Source organism: Eptesicus fuscus, chromosome 3, assembly GCF_027574615.1.
Source record: "Eptesicus fuscus isolate TK198812 chromosome 3, DD_ASM_mEF_20220401, whole genome shotgun sequence".
Classification (NCBI taxonomy): Eukaryota; Metazoa; Chordata; class Mammalia; order Chiroptera; family Vespertilionidae; genus Eptesicus; species Eptesicus fuscus.
Window position 1 is genome coordinate 68,203,743 of NC_072475.1, and position 27,006 is coordinate 68,230,748.

Below are 27,006 nucleotides of genomic sequence, written 5' to 3' on the forward strand. Positions count from 1 at the left end.
AGGAAGGTGCCCTTGAAAATTTTGAATCCCCAGACTCCTAGGGAGACCAGTTGTCCTGGTTTCTGCTGATTGAGGGGTTTCCTGAGATGTGGGACTTTCTGTGCTAAAAGCTATTCAATCCTGGGCAGATTGGGGCTATAGTTTGCCCTATAAATCCTGAATTCTCTTGGATATAGCACATCCCTTTTGCTTTGAATCAATGCAGTTTCCCCCATTGGAGACAAGCATGTGCCCCACTCAGGATCTCCCCCAACTTCTCCTCCTGGCCAAAGAGCCATTGACACCCTAAAGATAATGAAAGGCCCATAAGCAGGACTAAGTCACAGCATAATCACTGCAGGATATGCTGGGAGAAAACGGACTCTACACCAAAGGAGCGGCAAGGCCCAGCCAACATACACAGCCAGGTGCCAGGGCAGTAGCAGGGCGAGAGGCTGGAACATATCATTGGACAAGGGAGAGTTTATTAGCTGGGGCTCACTCTCCACCAGGAGATGGTGTCTGTCATCTGTTGCCAGAACGATTTCTAGAAACATGGAAAAAGCAATGGGCCGTACTAAGCAAAGTTGGAATGGCAGAATTTTCTTGGAGAATTGAGGAAGAAAGAATTAAAAGGCTCAGGGATGTGGATAGGCTGAGGCCTGAGAGCAACCAAAGGATGATGCCCCACAGAAGAGCACAGAGGACATACCAGTAACCAAGGCCATCAGGAGTGGCCAACGTGAACATGCTGGCGAGAGGGGCTCCAGCATCCCTGGCACGCTTGGCACTGATGAGAGCACAACAAATGGCAATAGGTTACGACCCCAAATGATAGGACCCCAAAATAAGAGGGCAAGTGTGTCATGCCTGAAGCAAGCCAGGCGGACACGAGTTTCCAAATGAACAGCAAAGGGAGAGTAGCAACCAAAGGGGCTTGGCCTGCAGAGAGCGGTGTAGATAGCAGGGGTCCCCAGAACAGCAGCCCACTGGGTCCGAAACTCTCAGGGTGAAACCCAGAAGTCTGTGGCATAATGAGCTCTCTGGGTGATTCTAATGCAAGCTCAGGTCTGAGAACCGCTGAGTTCACAGAACGCCGGTATGACGGAACAGATTTTGGAAAGCAGGTCTGACTTTGGAAAGCAGGAACATGCCAGGAAGCCCAGGAAGTCAGCATCAATCACAGCAGGTGACATTTATGCTAGAATGTCCTCTGCATTTTAGAAAAGGCTTTGCTTTCTCTCTAGCGAACAAAAGAACAAAAAGAGTTACAAAGAAGTCACAGATTCTTCAAGTCACTTTGCCTTATGTATTTCTCTCTCTCTCTCTCTCTTTCTCTCTCTCTCTTATTTAATAAAGGTTCATTTTTCAAAACATACATCTGGTGAAATCTGTTGTTCATGCATCTTCTCCAGCAGCTGGGGCATCCCCATCTTTGGTGTTTCTGGTGTAAATCACGTGAGCTCTGTGCTTTGAGACTAGTTTAATAAGTCCTTTACTAAGGAGCTCCTGAAGGGCTGCTCTGGCCAAGGAGCCGCGGATCTTCAGCCTCTCGGAGACCACAGCTGGGGTTGTAAGCTTGTAGTTGGGAACTTCCTTACAGAGGCTGTCACATGTTGCTTTGTCAAATGAGACCAAGTTATTGAGCTTGTCCCGAACTTTGCCCTTGGACCACTTCTTCTTTTTGGCCTTGCCCCCAGATTGTTCACGGGGTCTTTGTCTTTCTTGGCCATCTTTCCAGCATCTTCTTATAGTCCTTGGGCAGCATTGCGGGACTTGGAGAGCAGGGATGTGATGCTGCCTCACCAAGATGTCAGCCGGAGAGGCCTTATGCATTGCTACGTAGGAAATGCCAAGCTGTAAAAGTAGCAACTGGGAGTCGTGAGCAATGAATGGCTCCACCCTTGCTTCACTGAGCAGAGCAACATGATGACCACTTCTGCCCAGCAAAGCTGCTTATTTCTTTGCTTTGATTTGTACTGATAAATACAAGTCAAAAGCGTTAGTCCTTACACAGCAGCTTTGGGCTTTATTATCAGTAGAAAGGAAGAAGTTTAAAAAAAGTAAGGGGAGACCTAGCCGATTTTGTTCAGTGGATAGAATGTTGGCCCAAGGACTGAAGGGTCCCAGTTCAATTCCTGGTCAAGGGCATGTACCTCAGTTGCAGGATCGATCCCCGGCCCTGGTCGGGGTGTGTGCAGGAGGCAACCAATCAATGTGTATCTCTCACATGGATGTTTCTCTCTCTCTGTCTCTCCCGCTCCCTTCCACTCTCTATAAAAATCAATGGAAATATATCCTCAGGTGAGGATTGGAAAAAAAGTCAGGTGAGGCCCAGGAGATTGTGGATAAGACCATGGGTTATTAAACACAGTTCATGAACTAATACCAATTTGGAAACATAGTAGACTTATTTTGTGGATGAGTCACTATCTAATATCTCTAGAGCCTTTTTGTAGCAATTTCAAGGGCTATGGAAGGAAAATTTTTCTTTCCCCTATGTTGTCCTTTTTGGTGAAAACACAAATCTAAACTTAAGGCTTTCCCCAAAACCTCTTGGGAGAAGAAACAGGGAAAATACCTGATTGCAAGAGTTCACAATTGCATCTCTAAACAGAGACATAGCATTCCCACTTTTTTTTTTTTTTTAATTCCCATCTTGGAACTCTTGCACAACCCATTTATATGTGTAGAATGTCTGCTCTTCTGTTTACCTGGACATTTTAAATCCATTCAACACTCAGCTAAAATATATTTTCCAGGAAGTCTTCTGGATAGACCAAAGTATGTGTCCCTTTATTTCTTTGAAAAATGAATTTGACTAAATCACAATCAAACATGTCTCTTTAATGAGGCTTTGACTTTATTCCAATATGTTTTTGACATTCTGGGAAGTGTGCATGTGGAAATGTAGCTGTGATTCTAAAGTAATGATGGCTGAGAAAGAGCCACAGGCTATTTGGAAGTCTAACAATATAATGGGAGGGGGCAGATACTCTCCCTTCTATTGATTGGTTATAGGAGTGGAGGAGAAGAACAATGATAGCCTTGAAGATGGGAGCTGTCTTCCCTGATTGCTATATGTCATACATACACAGTTAGAAATGTTTGACGTCAGTGATGTGCTGGTCAGCTGACACCACTGGCAATGTGAATTGTACAACTTCCAACTTTAGGTTCAGTGCTGTCCTGTGGTGAGCTCAAAATTGGCCATGGTGTGAATATTTTTATCATGAAACTCAGCAAATGCTGCAAACCAAGGTCTCTTGTCTAATCCAGTGAGCACATTCTTTTATTTTAAATATTTTTTAAAAAATATATTTTATTTATTTTTTTACAGAGAGGAAGGGAGAGGGAAAGAGAGTTAGAAACATCGATGAGAGAGAAACATCAATCAGTCGCCTCCTGCACACACCCCACTGGGGATGTGCCTGCAACCAAGGTACATGCCCTTGACCGGAATCGAACCTGGGACCCTTGAGTCTGCAGGCCGACGCTCTATCCACTGAGCCAAACCAGTTAGGGCTATTTTAAATATTTTAAATTGATTTTTAGGGAGAGGAAGGTAGAGAAAGAGAAACATCCATATGAGAGCAAAACATCCATTGGCTGCCTCTTGCACACCTCTCACCAAGAATTGAGCCCAAAACCTGGGCATGTGCCCTCACAAAGAATCAAACCAGCAACCTTTTGGTGCACAGGTCAATGCCCAACCAATTGAGCCACACCAGTGAGGGCCTCACATTCTTTTTATAGGGAAATTGAAATAAGAAACAATGAGATAGCACTTCATTCTTTTGTTTTTTTAATATATTTTTATTGATTTTTTTACAGAGAGGGAGAGGTATAGAGAGTTAGAAACATCGATCAGCTGCCTCCTGCACACCCCCTACTGTGATTGTGCCCACAACCAAGGTACATGCCCTTGACCAGAATCAAACCTGGGACCCTTCAGTCCACAGGCCGACGCTCTATCCATTGAGCCAAAACAGTTAGGGCGATAGCACTTCATTCTTACTAGGATAGCAATAATCTAAAGACAGATAACAAGTGTTATTAAGAATGTGGAAAAACTGGAACCCTCCTATACTGTTGTGGGAATGTAAAATGGTGCAGCAGATTTAGATAACAGTTCTTCAGAAAGACTAAGCCATAGGGTTTCCATATGATCCAGCTATTCCATTCCTAGGTATAAATGCAAGAGAAATAAACACAGATTCACACAAAGACTTGTATGTGAATGTGTATAGCAGTATTAGTCATAATAATTCATAATTACTTCCAAAACTGAAACAACTGGACTGATGAATGAATAAAATGTGGTATATCCATGCAATGGAATGTTATTTGGCATAAAATAATGATATTACTGCATGGATGAGCCTTGAAAGAATTATGCTAAGTCAAAGAAGCCAGGCACAAAGGACCACATATTATACTAGAGGCCCGGTGCATGAAATTCATGCAATGGGGGGGGGGGTTGTCCCTCAGCCCAACCTGCACCCTCTCCAATCTGGGACCCCTCAGGGATGTCCGACTGCCCGTTTAGGCCCGATCTCCAGGATCGGGCCTAAACGGGCAGTCGGACATCCCTCTCACAATCCAGGACTGCTGGCTCCCAACTGCTCACCTGCCTGCCTTCCTGATTGTCCCTAACCACTTCTACCTGCCAGCCTGATCATCCCCTAACCACTCCCCTGCCAGCCTGATTGATGCCTAACTGCTCCCCTGCCAGCCTGATTGCCCCTAACTGCTCTCCCCTGCAGACCTGGGTCCCTCCCAACTGCCCTTCCCTGCAGGCTTGATCGCCCCCAACTGCCCTCCCTTGCAGGCCTGGTCCCTCCCACCTGCCCTCCCCTGCTGGCCATCTTGTGGTGGCCATCTTGTGTCCACATGGGGGCAGCCATCTTTGACCACATGGGGGAAGACATATTGTGTGTTGGAGTGATGGTCAATTTGCATATTACTCTTTTATTAGATAGGATAGAGGCCTGGTGCATGGGTTGGGGCCAGCTGGTTTGCCCTGAAGGGTGTCCCGGATCAGGGTGGGGGTTCCCTTGGGGTGTGGGGTAGCCTGGGCAAGGGGCCTGTGGTGGTTTGCAGGCTGGCCATGCCCCCTGGCGACCCAAGCAGAGGCCCTGGTATCTGGGATTTATTTATCTTCTATAATTGAAACTTTGTAGCCTTGAGTAGAGGCCTTGGCTGGCCAGGGTGTGCAGAAAGCTTGGCTTCCTCCATCGCCGGGGCAACCCAAGCCTCCTGTTCGCAGCCATCTTGGTTGGGTTAATTTGCATACTCGTTCCTGATTGGCTGGTGGGCGTGGCTTGTGAGTGTAGCTGAGTGATGGTTAATTTGCATATTAATCTTTTATTAGATAGGATATGATTCCATTTATATGAAATGTCTAAACTAGGTAAATCCACAGAGACAGAAAGACTGCTGGTTGCTAGGGGCCAGGGAGGAGGGGGGTGGAGGGCTGAGTATTGGATAAGAGTAGATTTCATTTTGGGGAAATGAAAATATTCTAAAATTGATTGTGTGATGGTTCCGCAATTCTCTGAATATACTAAAAACAACTTAATTTTATACTTTAAAAGGATGAATTTTATGGCATCTCAGTAATTTTTTAAAATATATTTTTATTGATTTCAGAGAGGAAGGGAGAGGGAGAGAGAAAAACATTAATGATGAGAATCATTGATCAGCTGCCTCCTGCACGCCCCCCTACTAGGGATCGAGCCCTGCAACCCAGGCATGTGCCCTTGACTGAAATCGAACCTGGGACCCTTCAGTCTGCAGACTGAAGTTCTATCCACTGAGCTGAAGTTCTATCTCACTTCCTCTGTCTAAAAATCTGTCTCTCTCTCAAAATCAATAAAAACATTTTTTTAAAAGTACTATAATAACATGTAATTTGTTACGTTTTAAAAAACATTTCCAATACTGCTTATGTATAAAAGTACTTTTGCTACTATTATTAAAATATTTTTTCAAAGGGATTCCTGTATATTTTTCTATTTTGCCATTTCTCAATTTTTCTACATTAACACTTATTTCATTATAAAGCTTTTTGCTATTAAAAAAACAGCATAAGGACTCCTGTATAAAAACTTACCATTTCTATGAAAGATGTTCTTTGAATCTTGAATTTTAAATTTTAATCACTGTACTTAGGTTATTAAATTTTATATGTGTTTTAATCACAATTGATTTATTGAATAATGTACATGAAAAATTTTAGTTGATAAAAACTTTATTCAAAATATGTCAAGAACCATAGAGTTCAAAACTGTAAAAATAAAAGGCAATTTCTGGTGACTTAAAAATAAAGAATATCTAAAACAACCATATTAACATCTACTATTTATAATGCAATCTTCAAAATCTATTTCTATATTTGCAACAATTGAGCTAGAATCCTCCTCCTTATGCCACTACACTGTTAGGCAACCCCTTCAGTTTTAACACTTAAAATACAATTTGGGTATTTTCTGACAAGCAATAATATATACTATTAATTTCCTCCTATAAATCAAAAGACAAATAGTTCAAATGACTAGAAACTAATTTTCACTAAAAAAAAGAACATATTAGTAAAACATTTCTTTTGAAAATAAGTGAGTCTTCTTCTTCTTCTCCTTTTTTTTTTTTTTAATTGCACTACACTAGAACACTCTACTTGAAGACTCTCCTGATATTTACAACACATTCATACAGTACTAAGCAAATGTGTTTCACCATTTATTAGTCAGGACTCACAATCCCCAGGTGCTATGAAATTACAGAACTAACTAGTGTTACTATGGGGAGAACCAAGGCACAGGGTGAGACCTTGCCAGGGCCAGAGTGAGACCTCATTTGCTTCTGACTTCTTGTGTCCAGAGCCAGATGCATCTTTACCGAAGACATTAATTTGTTTAGCAATGGAAGCAAAAGTATGTGGATTTGTTGTGGGAGAGTTACTTTTGGCTTCATAAGTATATCATTCGCGGTGTGCATAAGGTAGAGAGAACAATTCCAGTGTGAAAGGGTTAATAGGAAGAAAGTAAGAACCAGAGTAGAGACTCTATTCAGACAGAAATTGCTTTTCAGAAATAAAAATAGCAATACAGAAATAGTAAAAAATACAATAGCTATAGAGTTTCTCATTTCTAAGCCAAGTTTTTTTTTTTTTTTTTTTTTATAAAATCACTTTAAAAGTAAGTTCTCTCTTGAAGACAATTGTTAAACATCTTCTTTCACCCTCCATAAAACCCCTATGAGGTAGAGTACTAACTCCCAGGAGTGAAACTGAGAGGTAAAGAAGAGGTTAAGACCACATGGAGAGTGAACAGGCTGGAGCAGATGTTATGTCTTAGAGCACTGGCTTAGAAATAGAAACAGAAGGGAGAGGATAAACAGGAACTTTTCTGGATGGACAAGTGGAATAATCCAGGATCCAGTAGCAATACCAGCTACTTAACATTTTTTTACAAAGGACTTGGAATTTCAAATACACGATGAAACCTAAGATGACAAATGCGCTTCTGGGTATTAAAGTGCTCAGTTGATGGGAATGTATGTATTCATTTCTCATAAGGCCATGTGAAAAAGCAAAGGCATAAGTAAGCCACAGTGTGGGCAAGTGCAATCTGGTGCATTTAGTGCAAAATACTGCTGCCTGTAGTTAAAACACGATGGACGCTGAGCCATCAACATAGCTTAAGAGAGGAATTTCATTTAGCTGTGGTAGGGTGGATTTAAAAAATACTGGTGATTATTAGAAAGAAAACCAAAACAAGGGAACCCGTTCACTTGGAAAATCATGTGCAATCCTGGGCATCATAAATCCACTGTGAGCTATTAAGGGACAGTGTTTGTGTTTGAAGTACATTCCTGACCTCTGGAGGGGACACATAAAACATCTCCTCATGACTGTCAGGCATATTTTGTAGCAGGAGAGGCCACCGTTCCAAAGCAGTGTAGAAAATCCAATGTTCTGGATTCCCAGGGAGGCTTTCCCTCAAGATCTCCTCTAATCGACTTTCACAGTTAAATCCCAGGCCATGGTAATAAATATACCCCATTTAGGCCACAGGGAACCTGATCATAAAGTCTTTAATGGTAGTGCTGGACAAAAACCCAAGAGGGCAGCTATTGGTGGAAAGACTGAAGTATCTCTGAATGCTGCTTTTTGTTTATTGAAAATTGTTTGGGTTGGCAGTTATAACCCAATAATAATGTAAAGTTCAAGAGTATATGTCCTTGGGTCCAACTGACATGACTCCTGTGTAAAACGCTTGCAAGTGGCAACTGTAAAGGACACAGCTACAGAGTGTGAACACTTAGAGGACAGGGCCCTCCCCACTATCGATTCATGGAGATGTTACCATTGGCCATAAATAGTCACAACCTCTGTTCCCCTGAAACCAGGCATTTATCCCTACAGCTCACAGCCAGAAGGATACAGACTGTAACTAGCACATCTTGGTGCAGGGAGATATGTAATTTGATACAGATCATGGCCTTAGCTCCCCAAAACTGATTAGAATATTCTGGAGAATAAACCCATGGGAGGGAATTTTCCCAGCCTATGGAATGAAGAACGCTTTAATTGTCATTGGTGGTTTCTCTTCCCCCTGAGATACAGAAGGCAATTCCACATCATGGTCTCAATCAATAATGTCTAATAAAAAGATGCTTTGTATGATATGAGTTTTTTACATTGTCTCCACAACCAAATTGCAATTTGAGCAGAAAATAACTATCTTAATATCAGAAATAGAGTAAAAAAAAACACCACACCCTAATATTTTACATATTATAGCTGTCAAGGTAAACATGGCCTCCCTTCTCCTCTAACCATTTTTTAGAGATGTTAAAACAAATATAATAAAATGGGCTTGAAATAGTGAGATGTTTGTACCTGTAAGCGTTCTCTCGTATATGTGAATAGCAAATTTTTACTCAGATGCGAATGTTAAGTAGCCCTTTTTCCCTGTCACATACCACACACTCAAATCCCTAAGAAGGAAAAGGCTGTCACTAAGAAGAAAGGCCAGTGAGAGTCTACTCAGCAGGTGGCTGACTTTACAGCAGTGAATACATCTACCTCACCCTAGTGTGAGGAATCCTTAACAAATTGTTACATTCTATGCATTTTAATTATTTGGGCATATGTTAATTAGTCTTAATAAAGGGGTAGTTATTTAACCTTTGAAGTATCCCAGTTGGAAAGACACACTCCAAAAGTTGTTATATAGCATTTGAAAAATTCTAGTCCTGGGGTGGAAATCTTTTTTTTTTTTTTTTTTTTTGCCCATGGCCATTTGGATATTTATAACGTCATTTGCAGGCCTTATAACATTATCACTTGAAAATTAGCCTGCTATATTTGGTCAAACATTTAATTAACTCAACCCTAGTGCCAGACCAAATGATTTTGTGGGCCTTATACAGCCTGCCCGCGGGCCAGGTGTTCCCCACCCCTGCTCTAGTCACTTCAGAGGCTACTACAAGAGCTTTATCTGTAGCTCCACACCATAGGCTTTGTTAATGAGTAATCATTTTCAATGGCCAAACTGGTGGTGTTAAAGGTACATGGATTGGCCCAAATACTGTAGGGCACCCCAGCACTTCCCCGAACAGGTGGGAGACTCTAGCAAGCCCACTAGCCCTGGGATCCCTAGATTCTGAGTCTAGAATTTAAATGGAATTGGGTGCCTAACACTGAGTCTGCCTCAATATTATTGGATTCATTTCTAATAACCCTTCATTTAAGATATTATTGGATTCCTTAATAGAACAGAGTTGGGACTTTTTCAAGCTTACAAGACAGGTTGACTGTTACAGGATGTCTCTTCTAGTGCCTGCTTACTTATAAACATGGGTGATGCAAAAATTGGTCTAAAACCTCATGTCAGTGTTAGGTTTGGGGGAAGAATATCTACAGCCCTCACCCACCTCTACTTACTACATACAGGCCACTAAAAGCAAATAATTGCAAGTGGCCAAGTTGGCCAAGTCTAGCTTACCACAATTTTCTCTAAAGAAGGAAATACAAATGCCTTTTCAGGTGCCATAAGATTAAGCCAGTCGTATCTACAGTTGAATGGGCTTGCAAAAAGCAGTTTTTAGTTAACAGAAGAACTGGAAGTCCCTGGTTCTCTTATAAGATCTGCAAATAGGCCAAGGACAAAAGACTTTGTCAGTTAAGCACAGGAACAAGAGAAGCACAGAACTGTGTGACATTTCTACTTCACACCCTTCCTCTTCTTCTGGCTTCCCACCAAAGCCAACTTTCATTCTTGCTGTCCAGTATAAGAGTGCCACCACCCCTGGGAGTTCAATAAAGGTGAAACAAACTAAACAGAGCAATGAACTAAGTTGAGCAAGAGGTGTCAGAAGTTTGTGCCACTAAAACAGAACCAACTGAAATGGAGTGGTTTTAATTATTTATAAGACTGGCTATTTTTGCTGCTATGGTTAATCTAATGGGTCTGAGCATTTTGAGAAGTTCAAAAACTAACTAAAAATGAGTGTATGTTCTTGCTGTCATCTTAATAAACATTTCTATGGTTTTGTCCATGTTTCCTCTTATAACTCAGCTTTAAAATTAAAAACAAAAACAAAAACCCTCTTTTCTAACACCATTCCCCAAAAACAGATTTGAAAGAAGACCAATGATAAGCATGATCCCTGGGAGTGCAGCGTGGGAGTGTGGGCCTTTCTGTCCCCACAGGGGCTGCTGGAAAGGGAACAAAACAGGAGTTTGGTTCTAATCAGTGTGATGATTCACTTAAGGTTCTTGCCCTAGAATCCAGAACATACTACACACTCAGTAACGGCAGCTGTCATTAGTAGTAATTTGAAAAACCACAGCAACTACTGGTCATGGTAACATGTACTTTCAATTCTAGGCAAAGCGTGAAAGGCTAAAATCTAGGTATCAAGGTTTCTATATGACATTTACTACAGTAAAAGGAATGTCTTCCTTGTACTCAAATCAGGTCTGAAATTTTCATTTGCCACCTGGTTCTCCCTGGGGACACTATGGTATTCAAAATGCTGCAAAGGTTCAACATGCAACAATAATAGAGACATAGGCATTTTCACTTGAAGAGAACTTACAAATAGTCCATCCATTGTTATAAGTCTCACCATATTGCTGATAGGGAAGGTGTTATAATCTCTGCTTTATGGTCAGGGGCAACTGATGCCCTGGACTTGTTAAGTGACTTGTCTAAATTTCCATGGCTAGGAAAGGGTGAAGCTTGTAGTAGAACCTGTTCTTTTGGTTCTTGGTATAATGGTCTATCCTCTATGCCTCCAGGAAATAAGAGGTCTATTGTCTGTAAAGAATAGCACCTGGAGACCAGCACAGAGCAGGGAAAGACTGCACAGTGAGAAACAAATAGTAAATCTTAGATTACTGTTAAAGAGGACTTAGGCAATCATTCTCAAAGATGGACTAACTACACTATCCCTATGAGTAAACAAGGCCATAAAAAATTAATGAGGGGACCTGTTAATTTAGTTTACGGCACATTTCTTTAGTATCTACGATGGGCATGTCACAGGGAAACCTAGCACTGGTAAGACTTTTGTATGACATGCCCCAAAGAGCATGGACTTCTTCAAAGTTAGAACACATGTGAACACATACAAAGTCAGGGATAGGGGAACCCTTATAGAAGACAGAACAAATCACCATTGAAGAATTAATCTAAATTCTCATCCATTACATGGACCAATCCTATGTGGACCAGCTGCTTGACTGTAGTGTGGTCTGCGCAGAACTGGTTATCTGCTACTGTAGCAACAGTGCACACTCCTGGAGCCTGGGCGGCCCACACAAGAGCTGTGTGTTTAGGATGGACACACATACTCCTCCTTGAAATGCAGAGCTGTACCATGAGTGGGTAAGTGCTCTGGGGTTCATTTCTGTTTCAGTGTGTTTTAGTAAAACCAGGAGAGCCTCCAGTATCAGCTGTGGCTTACATCCCTAAGCCTCCCTCACTGACCTTTAAGAGTCTAACTTCCAATTTTAGATAGCCATCGTCAAGCAGTCTAGGCTCCAAATGTGGAGACTGACAGGCTAATTTTGGAGGGTATATTTTGGTTGAGGGGGCTGGTTGATCAAACCCTTTTAAAGCTCCTTTCAATTCCACTCAGTATTTGGAGAGAACAGATGGGATGCAATTATACAGCTTACGTGACCCATGCAAGGGGCTAACAGCTATAAAATCTACCATTTGTTAAAGAAATACCATACCTGACAGAGAAGCAAAAAGGATATCGAACTGCCTGGCTGTGAGGGAGGTATCCACATGCTGAAATTCCTTTTCCATAACTACACTGAGAATCTTACAAATGCAACAGTGGGTTCTTCTTGGTAGGGAAGATGTTATAGCAAGTCAAAGGGCACCTCAAACCCAGTGCTTCCAAATTCCCTTCCCTTGTGCAAATGAAGACATCTCTATTGCCCCCTGGGCCCCAGGTGAGCTTCTAAGACACTGATCCAACAACCTGCTTCCCTGCAGGACCCTGGAAGCCGCCTCCCATGTGTGAGGCATTTTTTGCTTTCTGAAGGAGATGATGCTCCATAGTATCTCCTCCTCTGTAACATCCAGGATTTTATAAAACACTTCCCTGGGAGGAACAGCTCCGACCACAGTCATGTTTCTGTTGGAAAACAATTAATTGCAGGGATTCCTGTACCTTTAGTTACACCAACTCACTGATGGGATTCCACGCAATAAAATCAAATCTATCCTTTGTGTGTCCCCTTGCTACAAAGGGCAGTAAAGTCTAACTCTGTGATACAGCCTTGAGGGGCCTTAGAATTTACCCTTTGATCCCATATCACTTTTAAATTGCTAATTACCTAGCCAAAGCACTGAGAATTTTCTCCCAGAATAATAGGTCACCCAGGCCACTGGGGGAGTGTATTACTGCTGTAGAACAACCAGATGATTTCTCTGACCAAGGAAACTAAGGAAAGGAAACAAACACAGGAGCAAAAACTAGAGCCAGCCCTACATGAATCACAAGGTATCGTTGGTATCTCATTAGAAATCTGTGTTAATATTCTCCCGCCCCCTTGAAGCTTAGGTTGGAAATATGTAATATTTTATAGCACTATGTCACTCTTTCCTCACAGATGACAAGTCTGTAGTGGTGTGTTTTTTATGTCAGTGGCATACCTCCAATCTTCCAGAACCCACAGTAAACCATGCTTCCTTACACTGTGAGGGAGGTTGATCGACATTTGTACCTGTGCTCCCTCCTCTGCTCACCCCACTCTAATTACCACCTTGAATCTCAGCAGGGAAAAGTTGGCAAAGGGAAGTGAGAAAACTCAAGACTAACACCGGCAGGCACCAGAGTGGTGCAGGATACACTGGTATGTTGGTCACTACATTACTGGCTTTTGTTTTAGCATCTCTTTATTCTTGTTGTTGACCAGGTAACGCAGGGGAGGAGGGATCAAAGACAACTTGTGGGTTCGGCACATATGCCACATTGAAGTGGCTCTTTTGTTTCAGTTTTCAAATTTTCCACCTGCCATTTCAAAACAGGAGTTATTTCACAGTGATTTTCTAGCACGCTTTTCTGAGGTGGATACACCATGGACAATACGTAGTCTGAAGAATGCAGAGGGGGTAAAGGCCTGTGTGCATGGGATTAGTTTGAAAGAGGTTTCAGGAGGGAAAGCTGAGCCTGTCATATACAATACCACAGAAGAGGAAAAAGGCTCAAGGCTGTCCACCGTTTATACAGGGTCTTTAGAATTTAATAGGTGAGAAGTAAGCTAATCTGGCTAGTAAAGAGCAGAAGTGTGGGAACAGGGACAGAGCAAGAGACGGTCCTTGGTTAGCACTCCGCTAATCAACATTAGACAGATACGCAGACTAGGCAGGAAATACACCCCTCGGGACCTCAGTGATCAAGAAGGAGCATCTATTACAATATGGCAAGAGTCTAAAAGCAACCAACATGCTTGAAGGTTTAAACTGCCCTTTGTTGTTGTTTTATGGATAAAGAACAAATTTTGCCTTTTTCCTCAGGCCTCTTATTTGTACACAGGTGTTGTGATCATATTAAGCATATCAGGGAAAGCCAAATTCCAACTAAATAATTAGTAAAATGGATTTTGAACTCCTTTTTCTGCCCGTTTGATTGACAGATGTGCAGGCTGGCCTGCCTGAGACCCAGCGAGGTTAACACTCCCAGCTGGGGCCTTTCTTTCTGGAGAATCGCTGCTGGCATCCCAGGCAGATGCTCTCCTTTACAATGAACATGCCACTGTAGGCCAGATGTTAGTAGTTAAACACCATCACACCATCGACACAGAAACACACAAAGCTGCAGTCAAGGTCACAGACACAGCTGGTGGTGAAGGAAGTCTTACTGGAGGGAAGAAATTCGCCATTGGCCCCAAATCATTCATCACGACTTCTGATACCTAGAGGGGGACCGTTTTATATGAGAGAGAGCAAAATAATAACTATTGACCTTGGTTTCTCTCCCCAGTCTGGGAATAACATTCGGGAGAACACCCACGAGAAGCAGAGCCGTCACACGTAATGCTCTCGGGGGTTGATGTAGACTCTCTCGGGATCGTTGCTCTGATGATGTTTGCCAGGGCTCCGGTCTTGGTAGCACATCTGGTTGTAGAGAGGGTACATCTGCTGAATTCCATCTTCCCCCACTGGATTCTCATCTTCATAGTCAAATCTCCTGCTATTTAGTCCATTCTAAAAATTCAAACATTGCTTACATTAGCAGAACAGCTGTTGGCATTTTTCTAGCTCTTCAGTAAAAACAAGCAAGAAGAGAACTCGTTACAGTCTGTGTCCCTGGTTCCTTATCCCACAAACTATTGAATGGTAAGGTAAAGTTCAACAAATTTTCATTTTCCAGTCCTTTGTTGCTTTCAATACCTGAACAAGACTGGTGGTATCTCCTAAATAGAAAATTGTGACTAATGACTGGAGACTATAGTCAGTTCCAGGTTTTGAAATTTGGAATTAGTATCAGTTAAGGTAAACTGGAGAAAAAGAAGGCTGCGAACTTCAGGTGTCCCTCAGCATGGCTCAAGCTTAGAATGAATGCATGAGATATACAGGGTGTTCCCCCCAAAATATATACATACTCTAAAAGCTGATGGCTCAATTTAAAAAATGAAATGTATTTTAATAAACACTGCCTTTATAATTATTCCAAGTGTGTGTATACATTTTTGGGGGGACAAACAACCAAAAACAATGAAACACAAAAAACAAAATCTAAAAAGAAACCTCAAGATTCAGCACTGGGTAGTTAGGGAAGACGCACAGAAAAATGAACTTGTTTTTGACCATATGCCCAACATACTGAGAATAAGAAATACTATAAAAAATTTGTGTATTCTTTTCTCTTCACTGGTACGGCTCAGTGATTGAGTGTCAACCCATGAACTAGGAAGTCATGGTCTGATTCCCAGTCAGGGCACATGCCTGGGTTGCAGGCTTGATCCCCAGTGTGGGGCATGCAGGAGGCAGCCAATCAATGATTCTCTCTCATCATTGATGTTTCTCTCTCTCCCTCTCCCTTCCTCTCTGTGAAAAAAAAAAAATCTCCTGTATTTATCTTTCTTCCTTCCTTACACAGCTGACACTATAGAATGAACCCCATGATGAGCTCTTTGTCTAGAACTGATGCCTCTACCTGGTTATTCGTTTCATAAAAGTTGGTTACTTCTAAGAGGGATAAGCAAGCACAAGAACTTTATAAACTGATACTGCAGATGCTTAGATCTATCAGAGAGGCGAATAAAATAATATCTCATAGAAATCAAATGATACTTTGATAAGTATGGTGGCCACCGGCTCCCCCCAGGCTGACCTCAACAGCAGGACCGTGTTACTCACCGAGGGCTGGAGACCGCCAACCTCTCTTCCTTTGAAGTGACTCTGCAAAGGCAAGCGTTCAGTCTGGAGGAAGAAGAGAGAAAAAGGTCTGCCCTTTAAAGCACCAAGCACATGGCAAAACAGATCAACCAAGACCACTAAGACTCCTGTTTTTATAAGATTCACCAGTTGGGGGCAAGCAGGGCAGTTGGGGGCGATCAAACTGTCAAGGGAGGGCAGTTGGGGGCAAGCAGGACAGTGGGGAGGGCAGTTGGGGGCGATCAAACTGGCAAGGGAGGGCAGTTGGGGGCCTGGTCGGCAGGGGGGGCAGTTGGGGGCAAGCAGACTGGCAGGCAGAGTGGTTAGGGGCAATCAGGCAGAGGCAGGTGAGCGGTTTATAAGAGGCAACCATGTCTTGTGAAATGTTTGCCAATTAAGCAAAATGCTCTACATGAAGATGGGAAAAACAGCTACATTTCTTGAGAGTTTTTTTTTTCTCTCTCTCTCTCCTGGCTCCAGACTTCTTCTGGAAGGAAGAAGATACTTAGACCATCTGCTGCAGAAGTTCTTAGGCAAACTTGTTTACACCTTACTTCAAGGAGGACTCAGCACAGAAGGTCTCTCACCTTTTCTCAGGGAAGAGTGCCATTTTAAATCACTTAAAAGTAGTTTTGCGATGCTAATGAAAGGTCTTTTTTTTTTTTTAATTTCTCTATAGATGGCTTACATGGTCACCCTTCTCTTCCTGCTATTAGCCCCTACCCCCGAGCCCCACAGAGATCATAAAGGGAACTCACGGTTTTCAAACCCTGAGAAGGCTCTTTCTCAGAGGCCCTTTGGCTTATACACACATACTTACCCTTCAGCCTCCAGGTCAGATATCACCTCTTCCTGGAAGCCTAGCACTAAGTCCTCAGGCAGACAGCCACTCTCCTTTCTGTGCTCTCACAGCACGTATCATCCCAATTTTTTACTAGTATGTATATGTCTGTCTCCTTCACTAGAGTGGGAGTGCTGGTCAGAATATTTTACAAACATCATTTCATTTAATCTATACTAATAAAAGGGTAATATGCTAATTAGACTGGGAGACCTTCTGGGAGACCTTCCAGATGTCCTTCTGGACAAAGCCATGGTGGCAGGGTTGAGGCAGAGGCGGTTTGGGGCAATCAGGCTGGCAGAGGGTTGGGGGGGCAGTTGGGGGCGAGCAGGCCAGCAGTGGGGGACAGTTGGGGATAATCAGGCCAGTAGGGGGGAAGCAGTTGGGGGCAAGCTGGCCAGCAGGGGGGGTAGTTGGGGACAAGCAGGCTGGCGGGGGGTGGGCAGTTGGGGATGATCAGGCCAGGAGGGGAGGGCAGTGGGGGGGGGGGGGGGGGCAGTTGGGGGCAAGTAGGCCGGTGGGGAGGGCAGTTGGGGGCGATCAGACTGGCAAGGGAGGGCAGTTGGGGGCAAGCAGGATGGTGGGGAGGGCAGTTGGGGGCGATCAAACTGGCAAGGGAGGGCAGTTGGGGGCAAGTAGGCTGGCAGGGGGGGCAGTTGGGGGCAAGCAGGCTGGCAGGCAGAGTGGTTAGGGGCAATCAGGCAGTCAGGCAGGTGAGCGGTTAGGAGCCAGTGGTCCCAGATTGCGAGAGGGATGTCCGACTGCCGGTTTAGTCTCTGGTAACTAAAATACTACCCATCCATCTTGCCCTGACTAAAGTCATTATTTTCTCCTACAAGGCTTTTCCACATTGCCCACTAAAGTTAATTTCTCTATTCCCAGTTTTCCTATTGTTCTTGTTTACATCTCTATGAGGGCACTCATTGAGATCTGTTTCATTCATAGCTCCTAATGTCTTTTATTTTTCAAGCCCATAAACAGTGAGCCATTCTTGGCCATCATCTTCCATCCTCACACCCTAGCCTGTGGTTCTGTAACAGGAAGAAGTCAACAGTTAACCAGTGAATTTACTGAATTCTAAACTATTGATTCTTGATATCTCACTCCAGGGTTATCCAAATTATAAATTATCTGTGCCAAATTTGTCCCCTCTGTCATATTTTGCGTGATTCTGGGTGCTTTCCACATGATCAATTCATATAGACAGTACACAAAAGTCCAATGCTGGGCCAGTCTCAGGGACGAGTGACCAGTCACATAGGACCTAGTGCTCACCAGGATCCCACTTTGGGGTTTAATGCTCTGTGGTTGCCCTCTTAAGTTTCTTCATGTCACTGTGAATGTGTATTGGAAGTGATCTAATGGGACAAAGGAGCAGCTTCAGGGACTTGTAGCCTCAGCTCAAGGGTGTCCTGCCACCCACTGCTGGTCATTGATTTAGTGCTTGGCCACCACTTACACACTCTGGTGCCAACTCCCCGCCCTCTACATACATAGGATATCCCAAACATTATAAGGACAGCGTTTACTAAAATGTACTTTATTTTCAACATTGAGCTATCAGCTGTTAAAGTGTGCATACATTTTCGGGGACACCCTCTACTTCCCCCTCCTGCCCCTGTCCAGTGACTGCTGCTGCTCTCTGCCTGGCAGGGGCCTGAGTACTAGCACAGGAAGGCTGGGGTCAGGAGTGCATGCCCCTCTGCTTCATCCACATCTGGTATCAAGAGGTACCTAGTCTGGCCATCGTGACATTCTTAAGTCTAAAACAAGGGGCCCTGCATTTTCATTTTTCCCTGAGCCTTTCAAATTATGTAGCTGGTCCTGGTCCAAGGAAAATAGACTCAGGGAAAAATACCTAAAATTAAAATTCACATTTTGTTTGGTCTATTTGCTGTTTTAGACGGTCCCTGTTGCTGTTCCCCTGCCATTAATGCAGGTCATGGGGACATGATTCTACGTTACCGCTGTCTGTAATTTGCCAGGAAGCAGAGCACTTAGACGCCTCTGCAGAAAGAGTAAGTGCCCTTCTCCCGCTGGTGGCAGTGTGTGGAGAGCAGGGGTACAGTCCACATGGAAAGAGATCATGTTCCATAAATACAGTGATTAGGACCTCAAGAGTTCAAGAGAAGACGTGGTTGAAATATGTGCTGCTTTATTTTTATGCTATAAAATTCCAAATGGTAAATTTAACATGACCAGATAATAAACGATCATTCACACTTTACTGAACACTTGGTAAGATCTGCATTTGGTCATTACCAGCAAAATACAGTACAACCTCAAGTTCTCCTTAGAAGCCAGTATTCATGGAGTACACTGGATGGCACAGCATCATAAGTAACAATATAACCAGTGTTAGTTTAATAGTATTGGGGAATTACAGAGGAAGGAAATTCTATTCTGTTTCAATACAAAGAGATTTCAGAGATCCATGGCTTTATAAGTAATGAAAGCATTGCTACCTGTTTCTCATAATAGGAGATGTAAAATTAACCAGAAGTGGTACGTTTGGCAATAAAGGACAAGAAAAAAAGGGGGACCTAGATTGGAACGATCTTCACATGCACTAACTGGACAATAAGCAAATACCCAAGCTCATCTTCTCTACCCAATATTATAAACCTTCATCCATAAATTACTATACCTCCTACAAGCCCATGAATTTTTAATTTGATAATACAACTAGAGGCCCGGTGCACAAAATTCATGCACGGGGGAAGAGGGGCAGTTCCCTCAGCCCAGCCTGCACCCTCTCCAATCTGGGACCCCTTGGGGGATGTCCAAACCAGCAGTCAGACATCCCTCTCACAATCCTGGACTGCTGGCTCCTAATCACTTACCTGCCTGCCTGCCTGGTCACCCCCAACTGCCTCCCCCTGCCGGCCTGGTCTCCCCAAGCAGCCTGCTTGTTCAGTCATTTGGTCATCCCCCACTAACCCCCCTGCCAGCCTGCTCATAAGCAGCCATCTTGTGAGGACGTGAGGGTCAATTTTCATATTACCTCTTTATTATATAGGATATTTAATCAAATAGTTTATATAGACAAGGAGCCCCACATATTCTAGGGATGCACCCACCTCACCCCTACAACCTGCCCCAGAATCAAGGGCTATGGAAAAGCATGCTTGTCCCTATACTGTATGGCCACACAATTTCTCACAACATACATAAGGCACAATTTATTCTAACAGTGGGTGGCTGCATGTGTTCTCTTTTTGCTAGTCCATAAACTACCTGAAATTTTGCATATTATAATTCCTTTACAAAGTTATTGATCACAGTATATAGAAAAGTATCTTGCATAATACCTCACGCATTTGGTGTTTAATACATATGTAATGAATTAATCTATAATACTTTAATTGTTGGATTCATGGCATATATTATTTTTGAATGTTTTTCCTAGAAAAACTTGGGCTACTCTGAATCTCTAATACATATTTCAATTTCCCTATTTACATGTATCCACTATGTTAGAGCAATTTCTATGGAGCTACAACCCATATCCCTTTCCTGATTTACTAAAGTCATAGAGACTTTCATTCCTGGATTCCAAGGTGCTAAAATACTAGTTTTTCAAGTTTTATTCTATGTGATCTTAATAAACATTTTACATTTTCTGGTTCAAAATATAAACCAAAATCTTCATTTTTTACTATGTATTATATTTAACCTGTTTCCAAAACAAAGTTTTCAGAGTTGTTGAGGTTTATTTTCAGTAATGACAGAGCAAGATTTCAAGCCACTTTTGCCATGAGGTCAACAATAACTGGACACTCAGCTCACTCTGGCAGTGTTCATGAGAATCCATTATTCCCATTTCCCAATCTGAGTCTTTTTGGTATCCTATCTTGTTTCATAATTTCATCTTTAGAGAGAAATGAAAAGATCATATCCAGTAAAAATTCAACTTCTAAAAGATCCTTAGCTTACCTCCCTAAACCTCAGCTTAACAAGATACCTAAAACTCATTACCTGCGGAAGGAGGCTCTGTCTTCCCTCAGTTCTTATTGTGAAGATATTCTAAGCACCCCACAACCTCACACCTGCTGAGTAATTGGTGTCTCCTCCACTGCTACTTTCCCAATTCCAGCATTTGCTGAGCTTCCCTATCACATCATTGGGTAACTTTTCGCTGCCACACCAGACATAATCAAATATTTTAATGTGCAGTCACTACTTCATATGGAACCAGAAAATCTCAGAGTATAGATTATATGAATAAAGTATGAATAATAAGTATAATACTCAATTACTTTGATTCTGACTGAAATCTTGGCCGGTTCTCTTAGAATTGAAGCAAATTATTACACGTTACTCTATTATGCCTGTATAGAAACTCTGAATCTTAGATAATACAACCTTTTTATGACTCTCTACTTTTTAGTTTGCTTCTATTCTTTTGTTATTTTCTCAATTCCACTGTTGAGCAGGCGAATCTACCTCTTTCTTTCCCCTGGATCAGAGCTTCCGGTTAATACCTAGGATTCACATTGAAATTACCTTTCACTAGACTCTAGAGAAGGTTCTGGAGTTGTTGGGTTGCAAGACCCCAGTCACTTTCTCTGAGCTGAGTTCTTGCTCCATGACCTACAATATTTTCCTGGTTTATCGTCTACAAGATGTTCTGCATCCATTGACACACATTCTCTTCCAATTATGCCTCCTTAAAGCTTTTAAACGGGCTTCATCCTATCAGCATATTTTGCCCTAATGCTTTTTCCTTATTCTGAAAAGTGACACTTTTTAAATTCTGCTTCCAGTCATGATAGAGAACTAATACCAGAATAGCCTTCCTGCCATAAATTACTGGAAAACTGGTCAAAATATACGAAACAACAGTTTTTAGACACTTAACATTTTGCTGCACAGCACTGGCATCTCACATAATGGGAACACACACACACACACACACACACACACACATGCATAGGCACATGCATGCACATGCACATGCACCCCTGATTTGGGAAGAGGGAAACCCAAGAAGATCACAAGATATTGCTGAGCTGAGGAGTCAGAGCTCAGCATTTGGCAAGCTGAGGTGGTTGTAACTGTGGGACAGAGCACTGAAGTGAAGAAGAATCCTCCCTGAACAGGTGAGACATTCAGTAGAGACCCCAGGGTTATACCGTAAGAGCAAGGCTAAAGGAGCTCTAGAGGAGAGATAATTCTAGAACCACCCTAGTAAACCAGTGTCCAGCATCTAATATAAATATACTGAACATGAAAAAACAGCAAGAAAAAAATAAGAGAAACAAACAGAAAGGTGATGAAAATGTATGACAGAATTAGGAGATAAGAACTTTAAAAGAGCTCTTATAAATGTTTGTTTAAGAATATAAAGGAAAATATAAACATGAGAATTGAAAACTCTGAAAAAGAACCAAAGATAACTTCTAGAACTAAAAAAATATATATATATTAAATGAAAAAGTCACTGCATGTCCCTAATAGACTATTTCAAAGTCAAATTGTTGAAAAACAATGATAAAAACAAAACAAAACAAAAAACCCCTAAGATGTAGCCATAGGAAAAAAGAAGATACAATATGTACAGAGAAATAAAGATAATAATTATCACTGGCTCCTCAGGAAGAAAAAATGAAGGCCAGAAAACAATGAAGTTACAATTTTAAAGCGCTAAATGAAACAACAAAGTCAAACTAGAATTATATATCCAACTAGAGTATTTTTAAAGTGAAGGTAAAATAAAGAAATTTTCAAACAAACAAAAGCTAAGAGAAGTTGTCAGCAGATCTACACCATAAATAATGTAACAGAAAAATTCTTCAGGTCAAAAAATAGTGATTCCAAAGAAAAATATCAATTTTTAAATGTTTGAAAAAGACGTATTATAGTCCAAAACAAAAATATAAGAATGTATTTTTGGGTTTATAACATGGATGAATATAATGTATAAAAATAATAAGAAAGGAAGGGAGGAAATCTAAGTATCTGTTAAAGTTCTTAATGATAAAGTAGTATAATGTTATATTAAGATAGTGGTAAGTTAAAAATGTACATACTAAACCCCAGAGAGATCACTAAAAAAGTAAAAACAAAGAGGTATAGTTAATAATTCAATAGATGAGATTAAAATATTAAAAATACTCAGTTAATTTAAAAGAAGGCAGGAGAAGAAGGAAAAAGGAACAAAGAACTGATGGGACAAACAAAACAAGTAACAAGGCCCAAATACAGCAAGAAATGTATTAAGAATAGACTAAACTAAAGTGAGGGATTCTCAGACTGGGCACAAAAGGCAATTCTCAACTAGATGTCATCTATGTGAAATGCAATAAAAATATAAAGATAAAAGTAAGAGGATGGAAAAATGCACACCATAAAAACATAAATAATAAAAAAGTTTAAAAAACTGAAGCAGCTATATTAATATCAGACACAGTGACTTCAGAAAAAGAACAATTATCAGAGATAAAGAATAATCTTTATAATGATGAAAGGGCCATCTTATTAAGATGACATAACATAATAATCTTAAATGTATATGTACCCAATAAGAGACTACAAAAGGACATGAATATCAGAACTGAAAGGAGAAATACATGCATTTATAAATGTTGTTGGAATATTCCTCTCTTAGTAATTAATAGAAATATAAACTGAAAATCGTTATGTATAAAAAAGACTTGAAAAACACTATTAACCAATGTGACCTAATTGACATTTATATTTATAGACTACTATACTCAACAATACCAGAATATATATTTGTTTTTGTGTTCATAGAATATTTAGTAAGATGGACCATATGCTGGGAACAAAAGAAGTGTCAATATATTTCAAAAGATTGAAATCTTATAGATATATTTTCTAAGTATTATGGATTTAGTAAGAAATCAATAACAAAAACATATTTGGAAAACTCCAAAGTGTTTGGAAATTAAACAACATACGCAGTGGCCAAAGAAGAAATAAAAAGAGAAGCTAGAAAATATTTTGTAATTGAATGATAATGAAGTCATACATACCAAACTTTGTGGGATTTCAAACAAAAAAAAGTGCTTAAAGAAAAATTTATAGCTTGAAATGCTTGCATAAAAAGAAAATGTCTCAAATTAATGATGTAAGTATCTTCTTTAAGAAGGTAAAAAAAAGAAAATTAAGTCCAAAAAAGTAGAAAGAAATAAAAGAGTGAAAAATCAATAAATAAATGGACAAACATTGAACAAAATTAATGAAACCAAAAGTTGGTTCTTTGCAAAGATTAATAAAATTGGAAAACCCCTAGTAAAAAATATAAGAAACATTGCAAATCAATATCAAAATGGAAATGAAGACATTAAATATTGCTCTCACATAAATTAAAAGGATAAAAAAAGATGTGTTATAAACAATTTGATGCCAATTAATTTTGACAACCTAGATGAAATGAACAAAGGTGTTAAAAGACAAAATTAAAATCCTTCCACATAGGAACTCCAGGCTCAGGTGGAATCATTGGTAAATTCTATCAAACATTTAAAGGATGAATACTACCCTTAAATTCTTTCTGCAAATGAGAGAAAAGAGAACACTCTGCAACTCCTTTTAGGAGATTAGCATCACCCTGATACCAAAACCAGACAAAGATACTACAAAAAAAATCTAAAGATTCTTATTCATAATATCCTAGAACTTTAAACCAAAACAGACCTCAACAGCTGAATGAATAAACAAATTATAGTATATTCAGAAAATGGGATGCTACTCTGCAATAAAAGGAAATTTATTCATGCAACAGCATGAATCTTAAAAACATGCTAGGCAAAATAAATTGGGTGCAAAAGAGCGCACTGTTATTCCATGTGACTTCCTTTTAAAAGGATATAGGTAATATATTATGATAGAAATCACATTAATGGTTGCCTGAGGCAGGAGGTGTGTGGGGGGGTTGGTGGTAGAGGGTGTATACAAGAAATTTTATAGGTAGGTAATTTTTTAGAAATGTTCTTGATTGGGGTAATGGTTACATCAGTGTGTATATCAGCAAAGCTTATCAAACTGTATACTTAAAGTGGGGCATATATATCTCAATAAAGTTGAGTTTTTAAAAAAACATATCTTTGCATTTTATCATAATTATTGCATTCTGGAGGAGCATGCGTGTGGAGGTGAAGTAGCTACTGAGAGTCCAGAGTCTGACATGATACAAGTACATGGTAAATTCTTGATAGTTTACAACAGATTGTCCTGGATGCATGAGCTTCTCAGCTATTGTATCCAATTGTCTATTTGTGTTGTAGTGACTGCATTGCAAACCTATAGAAATGATTTCAGCACACTAAAGGAGTAAGACATAAAAAAATGGCTACTACACATAATTCACAAAATATAGATTCCTCAAGGCATAAAGATTATTACATTCCTATCCAATAACTACCTCTCTGAACAAATTTATAAAACATTATTAAAATTATGAACCAAAGGTCAATTTTCTTTTTCACTTTTTAAAATAGTTGTGAGAGCGGCTGACCATGTTGCATGAGCACAACTATAAAGACTGTGTTCTAATCAAGCAAAATTTATAACATTAATTAGGCAATTGTTTAATGAGATCCAAAATTGTTACTGTTCTCCATGATAATTACCCATAAGACTAAGCCATTCACATGAATGTCTCTATTATTAAAGTAGACCCTTGCCACCCACAGATTTAACATTGCTGGTTTTAACCATTCATGAGTGAGTTTAAAAGGTTATGACAACTACTAATTTGTAATTTTGTTGAGACAAAAATGTAAATCAAGACCTAGGATGTTTTTGTAATGGGTTAAATTTTTAACTAGTTAATGAGCTTAGCAATTGCTCAATATTCATCTTTCAATGTGTCTTTATCATTATCAACCCTGAGTTTTAAAAAAGATAGGGGCATTTAGAGATGTAACATTTTTCAAAAGCTTATGCATGTCAATGGGAATGCTGTGTTATTAATCAACTTTTAAAAAAAATTATAAGCATTTCCTTATTATTTTTTAGTTAGCTCTTTGTTCTCTAGTATCTGCAATCACTCATGATGGATGCAGATTGCCACTACACATTGTACAGGTTAAATATACAAAGTCTGTGTGACCTTGTCCCCCAAGAATTGAGATTTCCTTACAACTCCTCTTTCTCAAAGTCTGGGAAGTAAGGTTCACGTCTATGTGCTGTCCATGCATTCCATCCTATAAATCATTTCCTGTGGACCCCCTAAAAGGTTGACAGGGAGGTTCCCCCAAACCTCACATATTGCTATCACAGAGAAGATGCTCAATGAACACTTGCTAACATACTATCCATGCACAGGAGGTTTTGGTGCTGCAGCATGCTGGGAAACCTGTGCCAGTTGGACTACAAACCTTGGGGTCTGAATCCCTAACTGCAAGGACCACACTCTTCTTCTGTTCCCTGCCCCTTATGTGAGGCGTTGTACAAGATGCTTTACATGGGCTCCTATTCTTATACTATCTCCTTGAGGTAATTTTATCATTGGTCCCATCATAAAGATGAGGAAAAGCTAAGGCTTAGAGAGATGAAGCAATGATCCCAAATTCATAGAGCTGAGATTCAAATTTGTTTATGTAATGCCAAGGTTTGTGTCTTAAACCATCACATAAGACCGCCCATCTTGAGTATATCCAGTCTCTTGCCAACTAGATGGCAGAAAGGGACTAAAAAGCAGGAAGATGATGAGCATATCAAAGGAGAGAGGGCAATGACTGAGGGGAAGACTGGCCATGCTCGGTACTTGCCAGCACTGCCACCTGCTCTGGGTTATCCGCATCTGCACTGGCCACCTAGAAGCTCTGGCCTGCGTTACTCCATCTCCTGCTTTGGCTCCAGCCTCCACTAAAGGAGAACAAAGGCAAGGCTTTTCTTGAGCAGTCTGAGACTCTCAGAGATTTTTTTTCTTTTAATCTGCCCCAGTCCATGGTCATTTGCTAGAGGATACTTCAAAAATATTAATTTAGAGGGCATTTTCCCTACTGTTTTATTGTTTGTTGATATCCTGCAGTGATATAGTTGGCACCTTAGAATGCAATGTCTAGCCCCCTCATTTATAATATTAAAGATTGCAATGAGGCAAAACAAGAAGATAGGACTACAGAATGTCCTAGTGGCAAATTTCAAATGTAGGCTTAAGACACGAGGTTGATTTATAAACAGAAGAACATTGGATATTTAATCCCACAGGTAGCACTGGAATTTTCTCAAGTCACTGCAGAATTATTACAAGTTGTTGAAAATCTGGTCTTATCCAAAAGGAAGTCGATGTTCCTTCTTATC

The 27,006-nt window shown here is 40.7% G+C and overlaps 1 protein-coding gene and 1 pseudogene across 1 annotated transcript in view; both read right to left on the bottom strand.

Moving 5' to 3' along the window:
* Window positions 1-1,377: 1,377 nt before the first annotated feature.
* LOC103290667 (40S ribosomal protein S25-like) lies at window positions 1,378-12,308 on the bottom strand (annotated as a pseudogene).
* Window positions 12,309-14,426: 2,118 nt separating this feature from the next.
* Window positions 14,427-27,006, bottom strand: part of NECTIN3 (nectin cell adhesion molecule 3) — a 138,214-nt gene continuing 125,634 nt past the window's right edge. The window contains exons 8-9 of the mRNA XM_054713989.1: window positions 15,873-15,935; window positions 14,427-14,717 (exon numbers count right to left, since the gene is read on the bottom strand). Coding sequence (XP_054569964.1) covers window positions 14,538-14,717; window positions 15,873-15,935 — 243 coding nt within the window. The 3' untranslated portion in view covers window positions 14,427-14,537. The remainder of the gene's footprint in view (window positions 14,718-15,872; window positions 15,936-27,006) is intronic.